Below are 14,806 nucleotides of genomic sequence, written 5' to 3'. Positions count from 1 at the left end.
GGATTTAGGGATTTTTTTTATGATCCCTTAAAGTACAATCATATGCAAGTTGCTTGACCTTACTTTGCATGAGCAATGCTGAAGTCAACACAAAACATCGCGCAAAATATGTGATGGTCACTTTTGGGCGACTAATTCAAAAATACAAATTCACAATTGTATGTTGCTTAAAAGTTTTTTGGCTTTTTGCTAACCAGGGGCCAATCCAGGACTTTTTTCTCGCTACCTATTTTTGTGAAAGTATTCCATCATTTAGTGCTGCGCAGGGCTGTTATGGGCTATTCTACTGTCACATGCAGGAATATAATTTCACTAAAATTTTCCTATAGATCATGAAATTTTAATTAAACATGAGTAAGCATATTTTTTAAATCTTTACATTGGATGCGGAGATATTTCTGAATCAGTCATATCAGAGGCCAATCCAGAATTTTTTTCTCGCTACCTATTTTTGTGAAAGTATTGCTTCATTCTATTTTTGTGAAAGTTTTTTTTTTTTTTTTAATCAGCATTGTTTTTGTAAACTTTTAGAGGCATCCTAATTTTTGTAAAAGAGAAGTAGAACTAGTTTTATTTAGTTCGAAAAGTGTAAATGTCATCTAGTATTATTTTTAACAGGTTTTGTTTTTTGGGGAGGGGGGATCTAAAAACCTAAGAAGTACAAAAAATACCGTCGTCATTTCAGCTTAATGGTCTATGTACTGTGTACAATATAGGAAATTATGAGAAAAACAGTTCCTCAAAACAGATGTTTAAAGATTGCGATAATATTGCATAAATACACTTTGGCGTGAAACAGCTAAAAATTAGTCAAAATACTACAAAAAGGTTTCTATTTAAGCGATTGTTCATATAAACCTGCTTATAATTTTATTTTATGAGTATATTTTGTTTTAAACAGAGAAACAAATTTTATATTTTAAAATGCTATTTTTCGTGAAATTTTCGATGTTTTTGTGAAGCTACTGATTTTACTACTTGATTTTTGTGAAAGTACCGATTTCAAAACAAGATTTTTGTGAAGGTACCGAAAAACGGTAGCAAAATCAGCCTGTATTGGGCCCTGCTAACTGATATTACCCCCCCCCCCTCAAATCTTCCCTGCTTCGCAACTCATGAACTCGTGAAGCAAGATCGCAAACATAAACAAGAACTAATGTTGCCAGATTCTAATGAGCTAAAAATTGAAATTTAGTGGGAAACTTTCAAACCATGGAGTGAGAGCGCTAAAACAATATAAAATTTATTCTAAAGGGGTTTATTTCTTTCATTATCAAGAAAGTCCCTAAATTGGGGGTTTTTATTTTAGAGATTAATAAAAACCGGGAGATTTTCATTAAATATCGGGAGACCGGGAGAAATGTCAAAAATCCGGGAGTCTCCAGGAAAATCCAGTAGAGTATGTATTGAACATTTAAAATTTAAAAAAAAAAAAAAAATGGGGGAGGGGGGATTTTTTTTTTTGAATTAAAGGGAAAAAGTTCTGGGTCACGATCTTAATCAATGCCTAGCATGTGAATTTATATCAAAGTTTTGGTTGAGTACATTTTTGACCTTTTCAAAGGGGGGGGGGGGCTCGAGCTCCCCCCCCTTTGAAATGAGAAATTCCTTGCTTTCAGTGCTTTTTTCTTTTCAAAAATGTATAAAAATTTCTTTTTCAGCCGTTAATGAATAAGTTATTAAAAATGTCAACTCTTAATGTGTCTAATCTGTACTGAAATCAGTTTCTACGTGGAAAATATTTTGCTAAACCATGGGGAAAATTTTTGAGCCCACCCTTAAAATTTTGCATATGGGCGCCCTTGCATGAATAACACCATCTTCTTCATAATTATTCTCCACTTTTTGTTTCATGGAGTTAGTCCATTTGGCAAAGCGAGGCACCCAAATAAGAATGAGACACTAAAAAACGAGAACCGAATTACCTCCGACCAGACGAGGGAAATTCTTGTAGGTGGTGATACGATCTGCAGTCAACTTCCACAGGATCTGGAACGTCCTGGAAAAGAGATCGGATCAGTCAAACGATAGCGTACGCTCTCAATTAGATCAAATCGATAGAAAATACAGTCGGACCTCCATATATCGAACTTCCACATATTGAAATTTTCTATATATCGAAATCCCAGCAAATTTCTAAGCTCATTACATAGAAAAATTGTTTCTATGTATCGAAAAAGTCTTGATATATCGAAAAAAATTTCGAGACATTCGTAGTTTTTTTTTCCACTTTAGACTGTTTGTCTCATGAAAAATGAAGGTTAGCGGAGAAAATTATGTTCACTAAAGGTTGCTACGAAACTCGTCAGGAATCTAGGGTTGAGGGGCGTGTAGTTAAGTCGTTGTTCCGTTCTGGAGTTCTAATGTTTTAGGATATTTTTATGATAAAATAAGATTGCTTCTATATATCAAGATTTCTGTATATCGAATTTTTTTTCCGGCAATTTGCTACTTCGATATATGGAGGTCCGACTGTTTATACCAACTTCAAGTACAGTCGAACCTCCATATATCGAACTTCCATATATCAAAATTTTCTATATATCGAAATTCCAGCAAACTTCTATGTTCATTACATAGAAAAATTGTTTCTATATATCGAAAAAATTTCTATATATCGAAACAAAATTCGAGACATTCGTAGATTTTTTTTTTCCATTTTAGACTGTTTGTCTCATAAAAAATGAAGGTTATGGGAGAAAATTATGTTCACTAAAGGTTGCTACGAAACTCATAAAAAATCTGGGGTTGAGGGGTGTGTAGATAGATTGTTGTTCCGTTCTGGAGTTCTTTAATTTCCTCAAATTTATTTCAAATCTTAATTGTAACCAGTAGCACTGTAGTTTCAAACTATCCCTTTTGTCTATTGATTAATCATTCCTAGTCTTTTTAACTTCAGTAAAAATCATTCATGTTAAGTAGATTAATTTTTTACTTTTCTCTCGATTTGTCAAAACGAAAATCCCCTAATACTGCGGATCAAGTCGAATTGCCGAAGAATGAAGATGTATGAAGGCGAAAAAGTGTAATTTCTGTTAATTTTTTAATTCTTAACTTTCGTTTAATCCGATGCTCGTATAAATTATAAATAGGGTTTCATACATAAAAATTAGCTTTAATTTTAATCTTTTATTAGATTTTTATGATAAAAAAGGGTCGTTTCCATATATCGAAATTTTTTCTGGCAATTTGCTACTTCGATATATGGAGGTCCGACTGTATTTTAGCTTCCAAACTATGGCCAATCAGTAAATATAATATAGGGTTGGTTGGGGGAAGTGGGTCACCCCCCTAAAACTGAAATATCGATATAGTTTTTGCACACTGATCACTCCATATTTCATTACAGTGTTTGGTTTTGCACACATTTGGGTTTCCGACAGATTTTTTATACATCATAGAACTTAGTCAAAAAAAAAAAAAAAATCTGAAAAATATTTTTTGCAAGTTCAAGCAACGTTTTTCAAAGAAGTGTTTTCAGGTTAGTTTTTATTATTTTTTATGATCTTTAATCTCTCGTGTATAGTTTAACTATAAGTGCATATTGCAACAAGAACTTTTGTACAAATTATTATTAATAAGTCTTTAAGAGGAGGAGTTCTACTTACCCCACAAATAACCCCTATAGGGGGTAAGTGGGTCCCTCACATTAGAGAGGATTTTAAAATCAAGAGCAACTGTGATGAAATATTTGTATGAGTGAAATAAAAGACAACTATGATGACCTAGCAGGAATTGATTCATTCGAAAATTCGATTCTGTTCTGTTTCTATTCCAATTTTAAGAACGTCTTACCGAGCAAATTATCATAACATGGACGAGCAAATTACCATGATGTGGACGAGCAAATTACCATAATGTGGACGAGCAAACTACCATGATAGGTGCGAGCCAATGAACATGTCAAATTGGCGAGAAATTCACTATCCATTATTTGTAAATATACAAGCGAATCAAATGACCTTTTAATTTTCTAAAGTCGAACCTGTCTATCTCAAATTTCACAGGAAATACAAAACATTCGAGATAAAGAGGTTTTGAGAAACTTATTGAAATTTGGAATCTGATGATGAAAATTTGAATTTCATACCAAAGACTATACATGCGAAAGATTAAAATTCTTCCGTATTAGTTTTGTTAGGTATTTGTCATACTATTTTATACTAAGCACTTTATTGCAAGTTTAAGGAATCATTTTGACAGTAATGAAATTTTAAGCATACCTTTTGCAAGCAAAATAGTCTTTTATTGTTTTTCGGTGACAAATTTTTTTTTTTAGATTCAACTATCCTCTTGAGGTTGGCAATGGCTGAAAATCCATTTTGGCCTATACATCCTTAACTTTGGCGGCAATTTCATTTTTCTTCATTAGTAGATTGCAGGGTTGGCCGAATTGGACCCAATTGGGTTGGACCCAATGGGTTTTTTTGAAAAAACCCATTTAAAAAAACCCATTATTTAGCCCACTTTTGGGTTTTATTTAAATTTTCTGAGAAGTTTTTAAAAAAAATTAATTTAAATACTTTCATAATTTAAATTTCTTTTTTATTTAAAAAAAATTAATTTAAATACTTTCATAATTTAAATTTCTTTTTTATTTGTTCTTCATCACAGACAATGAACTCAAAAAATGAATTTTGAACTTTAATAGTATTTCTTAACACTTAACAGCATTAAAAAAATACTTCAAAGATTTTAAATAAATATATTTAACTTTTTTCTTTAACTGGTCAATAAATAACTCAAATTATCTTGACTGAGTCCTGTCTCGTCTGATTTTCTCAATATTTGTAGATTGTACAGAGGAAACTACTCTAGTTAAAAGGCTTTCAGGTGAATTATTTTCTGCAAACCAACACGTCACAAATCTCGAATAAACACAAGGTATATTTTTAGAAATTAACAGATTTTTCAAACGGTCAACAGAAAACAGAACAGGATGTACAGTATTTTCATTACATTATCTTCGAAAAAGTTTAATATTTCTTACTCTGTACACAGAAATAGAAAAACAGGCAGCATAAAATTCAAAGAAATGTGTTGATTAAGCTGAAATTCAGTAAAAAGGGATTTAAACTACTTGAGGTTCTACAGTAGGTTTGCCTAACAAAATGATATACAATAAAGTAAAATGCAAAAAAAAAAAATGTAGTAATTAAAAACGAACAATAGATTTTATCACTCGAGAAGTAACTTTGCCTTAACTGTTGGTAATAATGAAAACTAAAAAAAATCTGAAACTTCACCATTCTTGGGTTTTGTAGTCTTTTATACTTTTCTTTAGAAAACGCTGAATTTTAACTAGTTTTCCAGCTTTTTTTACCCAAAGACAATTTTTGCGCTTTGTCCATATACTTACGCCACAATATGCTACAAGTACCCCCACATTTTCCCTAAAAAAAGACAAAAAAAACCCACATTTCTTTTAAAAAACCCAACTTTAGTTGGGTTTTTTTGGGTTTTATTTAAAAAAACCCAAAAAACCCTGGGTCCATGGGCTTTTTAAAAAAAACTCGGTTTTTTGCCAACCCTGGTAGATTGCCGTCCAAAAATTCTAGAATTTTCATTTTTTCGTCATTTGTTCGCATGTCATGTTTCGTCTCATTGTCCCATTCTCTGCTCTGCTTCCGAGAAAGCGTTCGAAACGACTGTCCTTTCGTTAGTCTTCCTGGAAAAAAAATAATACCTGGGCGCATTTCTCCCTTTTTTACACTGCCCTTGAGGACAATGCTACTGTTTCTGTGCTTAAGGAAAGTTGTTTGTTGTTTTGAAGATTGCTGGGCTTCGAATTCAAAAATGTCAGCATTGCTGGAATTCGAGATATAGAGGTATTCGGGATTTTTTTTTTCGAGACAAACATGGAAAATACATTGAATTTTGGCTGAAAATGCAAGGAAATTAAGAAATTTCAAGACTGACAGGCCCCAAAGCAGAATACTTGACGATGTTCTGCAACGTAAAATCATTTGACCAAAATTGTTCAGCAAGTACTTCAAGCATTGTATACACAAGCAACCAAAGTGACCTTTTCCACAAATCGGGAGCCCTAAATCAAAATCCAAAATCGTTTCATACAGGAGGTTTTTTTTTTTTTTCACTTTTTAAAACTTTACTGCTGCTATGCATCTCTGTGGAGCATAAACCGATTGAGATTCTCCAAAAATATTTTACGTGCTTTCTAAAATGCATAGAAAGAGCAAAGATACAAAATTTTCTAAAAATCCGAACCTAGGTGTCAAACCACGTTCTTTTGGTTAATTTTACATGGCATAAAGGAGAAATTAAAATAATGTTAATAAATAAATAAATTACTTAAATAATAAGTAAAACCAGTCGAGTTAGGGTAGCAAATAATAAAACACTTCATAACTTTCTAAATAACTGAATTATTTTCAGGATGCAAAAGGATTGAAATCTCAAACAAGACACGTCATTTTCGGCGATAGACGTTGGCATGTATCCAAAACATACGTTTATGGAGGAAATTGCAGCGGATGAAGGTCGATTGAGAAAAGTAAGGAAAAAGGGAACCCAAAACGCTAGAAAAATCAGAATCTTCTCAGATTTAAAATATATGAAATTTCTGCAGAAGCTTTGCACAAATTCTGCAGGTTTCTTTAAGTTCAAAGTAAATCTTAAGTTCCTGCAGATGACTTATCGAATTCAACATTTTTTGCGAGTTTTCCGCCGAATTACTGTAATTTCCAAGAATTTTAGATTTTCTTGTAATTTAAAGAAATCTGCAGAATTTGTGAAAAAAATGTATCTTGAGTTGGAAGATATTTGCAGAAAAACTGCAGTTTCTGCAGATTTTCCGCAGAAATTTCACAGAAATCTGTAAAATTTCTGCAGAAAATTTGTCCGAGTTTTTTCTCCCGCATTTAAGCAGCATTGTTCTGCAGTCCAGACATCTGTTCTGCGACGTACGTCGCAAATTTAGAAGTATTCTGCTTTGGGGCTGACAGGTTTTCGAGATAAGCAGGTTCGAAATAGACAGGTTTGACTGTATTATGGGCAAAGCCGTGCAGGTGCCGCTAGTTTCGAATAAATTAACAACTCAAAATATCTTGATTGCTTCCATGGTGGGATGCGAACAAACAGAGACTCACCTGAGGCTCCCCGTGAAGTTGATCCCTGCCAGGTGGGGGGAGGAGGAGATTACGTCCCCGAAGAGGGGGGCCGTCCGAGGGCACGAAGTTGATGACCCCCGGGGGGAAGCCCGCCTCCCTCAGGAGACGGAACACCACCCAGTTGGAGAGCACCGCGGTGTCCGAGGGCTTCCACACCACCACGTTGCCCTGTGGAAAAAGGAACAAGTCCGGTGGAGCGAGGTCCGGAATAGGTCTCGCTCTCGTGGGGGCGTTCAATATTGAACGGGACAGAAAGAACTTGCAATGTTTTTACTTTAAAAAAATCAAGCTGACACAGTGTTTCGATTAGTAAAGCTAGGTGGACAAAAGTCATGTTCAAAATTCTAAACTTTGGTATTGGGATAATGCAAACAATAAACCAAACATGATACTTAGTTATTTGTTTACGTCTAACTCCGTCACATGAGTAATAAGGTTCACAGGTACGTATCCGTTTGTAACTGAATAAATCAATTGAGTTCCAGACATCATTTCATCACACAAAGTTAAAGTGTTATTAATTTTATATGATTTTATTGTTCAAGATGGATATTTTTTACATTGGTAAGTGCTTTTTTTTCCTAATTTAATTAATCTATTTGATAGTTAAACAATATTATAATTTTTTTTAAAGATGAATAAAGGATTTTTTCGCCCATTTCAAAACTTTCAAGTGATGGCAATGACTTGTACCCATTTGTACCCGGGCTAAATTTTCTGTATATAATAGCTACAGCTTTTCCATTAATAATAAGACATATAATAGTCAGCACACTCTAGTACAACATATTTTTTTTTACCCAAAGCTCTTGAAGCTTCAAGTAATACTTCAAAGAAATTCCTACTTGAAAGAAAGTACTCTAGGGAAAAAAAATTGTACTAGAGTGTGCTGACTATAATATGACTTATTAATAATGGGAAAAGTGCAGCTATTATATACAAAAAATTTGGCACGGGTACAAACAAGTAAAATCATTAAAATCACTTGAAAGGTTTTAAACAAGCAAAAATTTCTTTGTTTATCTTCAAAAATTTTTAAATATTGTTTAATTATCAGATAGTGTAATTAAATTAGGGGCACTTTCCAGTGCAAATGTGAACTTGACGTTTGTCCAGCTAGCTTGTATTAATCAAAACACTGTTTGGCAGTCAAACGGCAGTGACTCGAGTTTCTACAGACTGTCTCAGACCACAGGCCAAATAACTGCACTGTATTCTAGTTACAGCAACAGCCTGTTCTTCGACCCACCTCCTAGCCATGGAGTAGAATGCTGCTGCACAGGACCTCAAAACTGCTGCACAGTCATGCTGTTTAATACCGTAACTAGGCAGCACTACATTTCAGCTTTGAATGACATAAAATGTCTTTGAATGGCAATACACGATTTTTTGGCAGATTCAAAACCACACTATAATTCACATGGAATACTCTACCAGGTCAGTCATTTCCAGCCGAGGACTGCAGTCCTCGGCCGGAGATGACCGAGCTGGTAGAGTATTCCGTGTATTTCTGCTTTAGTCCCGGCTAATGGGCGGTAATTTACTGAACACACTGTAATTTCTTTCATGCAGACGACACTGTTTCAATTCACAGTGCAGAGATTCGTAACTGAACCGTTTTTTCATTTTAAGGGGAGTCAGTACCCTAAACACTTTCAAAAATTCGATTTTTTGATTTTTGTATATTTTGAAACTCCATTTCAATACCTTTTTAATGATACAAACATCTTGAACCTGCTCATATTAGAAGTTAAAATAAGCTTTAAAAAATGTAAAACTTATTTTGATGAGGTATGATTTTCCCCTTTAAATTGCAATATCTCGAAATGGTATTTTTGAAACTAAATGTTCCTTTTTCTCAGGAACTAAATTGTGTTAGGCTTTGAAATTTTTACCACCTATTCCATACATCTAACTGCATATACAGAAGTAAACTTTTTCATATATTCGAAAATTATTTTTTTATAGAGCTGATTTTGTGTGGCAAAATGGTATTTTTTGAAACAAATACAGTCACTTACACATTAGAATTTTTTCCAAAAAAACTAAGCTTCCTTTCTGTAAAATTTTACTTCAGTATAGAGAACAGAGTCTACTTGAGGTACAGAAAAAAATTCATACTTGTATCTTTAATAGATTTTCAGAAAAAGGTACATGACCTGTGCAAATTAACATTGACGGTATACAGGGTACTGACTATCCTTAACAGCACAAAAAGTATGATTGCAGCTTCAGATTTAACCGGTTTTACTTAAGTGAAGCGGTAGATGCTATTCTTTCTGTCCCGTTCGGTACGTAGCACCCCCTATAGGGGAAATGAAGCGAGAGGGTCTTACCATGAGAGTGGGTCCAGATGCCAGGTTCCCTCCAATGGCGGTGAAGTTGAAGGGGGAGATGGAAGCGATGAACCCCTGCAACAGATCAACCAATCAGAGATTTTTTTTTTTTTGCTTCAACCAATCAGGATAATTGACGACCGCTCGAGGGTACCTCATCAAAAATTATATTGTATTTCAATATGAACAATTATATTGTACTTCAATATAGTTTAATATTATAATATGCTGTAATGCTTTTGTACCTTTACAAAAATATTACAGAAAGTACACACTACATTCAAAAATGATTTTCAAAAAGGATCATTTTCAAACACAACCATTCTTAACACTACTAAACATACAGTCTGAGTAAAAACTTTAAGTCCAGTACACTTTTTTGAGAAATTGGACACACCTTAATCTTAGGATCAAAAAGTCATATGAGTGATAATTATTAAACTTAAATACAAGTAAAAAAGACAAAAAAAATTAACTGTAAGTGTTTCATTATCAGAAAATATTACTGATCAGTATTTGAACCTGAGTAAAATCTTTAAGGCCAACATAGAAAAAAGCATATGAGGACAAAAATTCAAATATTTATAAGCTTGTGTGAGAGTCATTCCTTCAAATTACTTCAAATATTCTTGTTTTCATGAATAAAACTAGTTTTTGACAAAATTCGGGATGTATTTTTTACCATTCATCTTCGATGGTAGATTTCAGTTCCATTGATGAGGTAAAATGTCTCTCCTTTGCATAAAGTCTTCTTGCTAAATCGCCCAATAAGTTCTCTATTGGGTTAAGATCTGGTGACTTAGTTGGTCATTTCAAAGTTTCAACATTGTTTACTTGGAGCCTATTTCTTGCACTGTTACTCGGATGAATAGATGCATTGTTTTGCTGATATTTTCAATTTTCCCCAGCAATAAATTCAGCATTTGGTAAAAGATGACTTGGGAAGAAATTTTGATATGCTTGTGAGTTCATTTTACATGAAACAAACGCAACTGAGCACACACCATTGTAAGCAAAGTACTCTCAAGTTCTGACAGAGCCTCCATCTAATTGGCGCTTGTAAGATATTTCTTTTTCTTTTCGTAAATCATGCCAATAGTACTTCCATCCGTTTGGTCCATCCAAAACTTTACTTCTTTTCGTTAGAAAAAATTATTTGTATTCATTGGTTATCCCAGGTCATGATTTCCTAGCTATAGTTGAAACGCTCTACATTTTGCATTTTCAATAAATGAGGTTTAAGCAATTTTGCAGCATTAATAAAATTTCCACACCTTCTAATTGTATTATATATCGTTTTTCACAAACATTTGAACCTATCTTCTGAATAAGTTTCCTGGTTGAGTACTTTTCAGATAATGTAATAATTTCCAAACTCTTCTCCCATGACAAGAGGACAAAGCTTTAAGTTTTCCCGGGTTTTCTTTTTACCCTAATTGTGTTTAAATCAAACAAAAATGTTGACTTCAGTCTGCGATCTTCCGATTTTTTCGCAATATTATGTTTACTTATCCTTGTTGAAGAAAAGCTTCAATCTAACCTCTTTCTTGAACAGTTAACTTTTTACCTTACGATATCGTCACAAGTAGGACAAAAACTTTGAAGAAATTAATCACAAAACTTCAAGTTGAAGGGTTTCCACAATCTTGTTAACTGAGGTGACATTTATTACAGTATAAGTATTTGCAGTTTTTCAAAAATGCTAGTGGCCTTAAAGTTTTTACTCAAGCTGAAATGCTAACTTTGAATAAACCACTGCTTTTCTGGTTATTGCATGCTTTACAAATCCTGTCTGTTGCGTTATTTCTTACCAATGAACTTTAATAATTAATAATACAATAATATTAAAATCCCTTTAATTTAATTTTCCTTTTTTCAAAGAAAATTATACTGGCCTTAAAGTTTTTACTCAGACTGTACTGACACTAAATACATACCAGATTTTCAACCTTATGAAATAAAAAAAGCAGGTGATCAGGTCCCAGTTTCGAGGGGAAAGAAAAAAAAAGGAGGTTTAAAACAATTTTATTTGTGGGGGGGGGGGGGGGGAAAGGTGGCTTCATCAAGCTTTTATAGTTTAAAATAAAATGACATTCAATTTAAAATATATATTGTTACAAATCCTGTAAATAGTAAATATTGTAGGAACGTAACCTGTAAATAGTTTCCCGTAATGAATATACAACCCCTTTTTCATTCGGCTAAAGTATACGACCCCTATTTTCTTTCTTTTCATTGATAACGGTCTACTACTTTACAGAAGCTTGTGGAATATTTGAGAAATTTCTTTTCGGTATATTTAAGCCGTTAGCGATGGATAAACAGTTAGTTTCGATTCAGATTTCGAACTGAGAAGATTTTTGCTCTGTTTATAGCGAGGCATTTCGCTGTGTTGTTTTCGTATTTGGAAGTAAATACGTGTGTAAACGTTGAGTTTACGGTGTTGTGTGATAATTGCTTCATTGCTGATGAATAATTTAGCAGTTGTTGAAGATCTTTCCTGTACTTAGTGTAAATAAATTTCCTGTGTTTTTATCAAGAACTGTGTCTTCATTTCAAGAAAGTGGAAGTCGCACCGAATCCGTTACAATATTTAATACCATCTCGGTTTTAAAAAATTCCTCGTAAAATTGCATGCAAATGACACGTGATTTATGAAACATTTCTTTTATAGTGTCATTAATACCAAGACACCTTTGTCTCCTAAATCATGTTTTAAATTACGTTAATAAGCTAAAAAAATATGCAATACAAGTTGGCAAAAAATTGCCAAATACAATGGAAGATGATGTAAATACTCAACAAAAAAGGTCATACAAGAGTTCCTACAGCACCACATACCAAGTTGGACAAGAAGTTTCTATTCAAAACACTGTTCGTGGGATGGGGGCAGGGGGGGGGGGGGCTCTCGAAACAAGGGATGCCGAAAATACTTTTTTATTGCACAGTGTACATTTCGCGAAATCATCACAAAACAGACAAACCAGAAACAGATGCTAAAAGATGACTGTCCATACTTGCCAACCTTCGAAGGAAAAAAAACAGGAGATTTTTACTAGAGGTATATAGGTGATTCACCATCGACATATCCTCACTACAGAATTATTAAATTATGCTTTTAAATAACATTAATAATAAATTTAAAGTGAAATGGGGATTTTTTGCAGATGTAAGCAAACTGGTAGCAGCAAGAAAAATATACTGAAAAGGAAAAACTAAATAATAAGGAGTGAATTTGCTTCAAGTTTCGTACTCTCTCCAGTCTCTACCAGCAAAGTAGCTATTAAAATTTAATTACTAAAATCCGAAAAAAAAAGGAAATCAATATATACTGAAAATACAATATATAATAAATAGGTATAGGGCAGCACATGTTAAAATAACTTCAAACATTAAAAATAATTGAAATAATTTCAAGATGCAAAAGGATTGAAATCTGCTGCCATTTTCGGCAAAGCACCTGCTTCGTCGAACATGCAATGTGGAAAGCTTCTAAAAAAATAATTTTTACTAAATGAGTTATTAACTGGAAAAATTCTTATTCCCTGACATTGGTAGACTAGAAAAGGGCGCCATCTATTGAGAAGAAAGTGAAACTTTTTGTGACTGACTGAAAAAACTGCAAAAACGGGAGAAAATCGTAAAAAACGGGAAATCGGGTGATGAAAGCAAAAAATCGGAGTCTCCCCTTAAAAACAGTAGAGTTGGCAAGTATGACTGTCCAATGACACGAAATGCACTAAAGCTGCCTGAGCATCACTTCATCGTCTATAGTCTGGGCAAACTTAACCTGGCTGCATTTTAATAATCGAGAAGGGACGAAATTGGGGGAGTGAAGACTTTCATTCATGAAACCAAGACACCAAGTCACATGACAGATTTTAAAGCAAACCACTGGAAGAAATCAGGTTTCTATCGCCAGATTCACGCAATTTGTGTCAACCAATCGTCGTTGTCGAGTCGCATGACTCGAGACCTTTGCCCAAGCTTTTGCCTAGTCAATTATTGGACTAGTTAATTCCATTCATAATTCCTGTTCTAAAGTTTTAATGTCGTGATAGGGATCTGCGTAGGCTTCACAATGCCGTCAGGTCAGGTTTGCCCTGCCTATGATCTGACCTTTTGATGATGATACCTTGAATTTTAATATTTATTTCTTATCGGACCTAGAAATGAGTTACCTCAAAAATATATGACAGGAGTTACAGAAATTTATGCCTAAAAAATACAAAAAATTTCCAACTTTTGATCCAGCAAAATCCCAGACTCACCTCGATGCCTCGAAACCTGAAGCTGTTCTTCGTGATGTCCGAGCTGTTGGGCTGATACTTCGTCAGCTCCTGAAATGGAACGATTTGGTGTTTGAATGGAATAATTCAACCTGTCATTTTGCACAGTTGCCAAAGGGTGGACCCAGAAGAACTTACAATTTGTCAACGTAAAATGTAAATTATGCTAGATTTAAGCCTTTAAAAATTATTTTAAAACAATCAGCTTCATGTATATTATTTTTTTTTTTAATTTAATGTTTTTATCAGAATTTCATCCACCAGAATATAATGTTTTTATCAGTTTGGCAATACGCTGAGTTTTTATACATGCTGCATTCTTATAAATTCAGTTAAACAGCTTATTCCATGTTTTGCCGATGTGTCGTTTTTACGTTAAATGTTTAATATGCAGTTTTTTTTCCCCATATTTACTTTCAATCAAAATCAAATTTGTTATTGCTAAACTCTGCTAAATAGTTTAACAAATTACTTACTTTAGTCAAATATAGATTAAAAGCCCAAAACGAATTTTCAGGAAAGCGGAAATTCTCGAGTTGCAGAACAGAACTTCAAATTTTGCACAATGATAACATACTGCTATGCAAGCATAAATATATCTAATGAAAAGAGACACTCGGGAATTTAGAAAATTAATTTTATGCCGCCGAATTTGCCAAATTGTCACACAAAATTTTCTCAATAAACACATCTTCTGGGAGATCACAGTGACCCTCCCAACAGGATGCTAACGAAAGTGCCGAACTTGTACAGTACCCATGCATTTAATGTACGCAGCAAAACTTTAACACCACAGCTTACTGAATATGCTCAACATGATCCAGTCATGTTTAAAAAGCACCCTTTTAAACTTTTTTAGAGCCTGAAAAATAATTTTTAAACAAATTTATATTAATATTAAATTTTTAATCATAGTGCAAACATCACAGAATCAAACAAATCAGAAGTGAAGACAGCAGTGTCAACAAAACAGTTTTCCATCAAAATGGTTCAAACACAGACATTTCCTGTACCAAAATAATGTAAAAATCCTGAAACAAATCAACTTTTT

General features: G+C 33.6%; 1 protein-coding gene across 1 annotated transcript in view; it reads right to left on the bottom strand.

Annotated features, from left to right (window-relative positions):
* The window catches only part of LOC129226118 (delta-1-pyrroline-5-carboxylate dehydrogenase, mitochondrial-like), a 55,445-nt gene that overhangs the window by 19,504 nt on the left and 21,135 nt on the right, over window positions 1-14,806 (bottom strand). The window contains 5 exon segments of the mRNA XM_054860718.1: window positions 1,926-1,999; window positions 7,110-7,177; window positions 7,179-7,298; window positions 9,467-9,541; window positions 13,738-13,806. Coding sequence (XP_054716693.1) covers window positions 1,926-1,999; window positions 7,110-7,177; window positions 7,179-7,298; window positions 9,467-9,541; window positions 13,738-13,806 — 406 coding nt within the window.

Source organism: Uloborus diversus, chromosome 7 (genome assembly GCF_026930045.1).
Source record: "Uloborus diversus isolate 005 chromosome 7, Udiv.v.3.1, whole genome shotgun sequence".
NCBI classification, from domain to species: domain Eukaryota; kingdom Metazoa; phylum Arthropoda; class Arachnida; order Araneae; family Uloboridae; genus Uloborus; species Uloborus diversus.
Note: the sequence above shows the minus strand (reverse complement) of the source record. Positions and strands in the feature narration are given on the sequence as shown.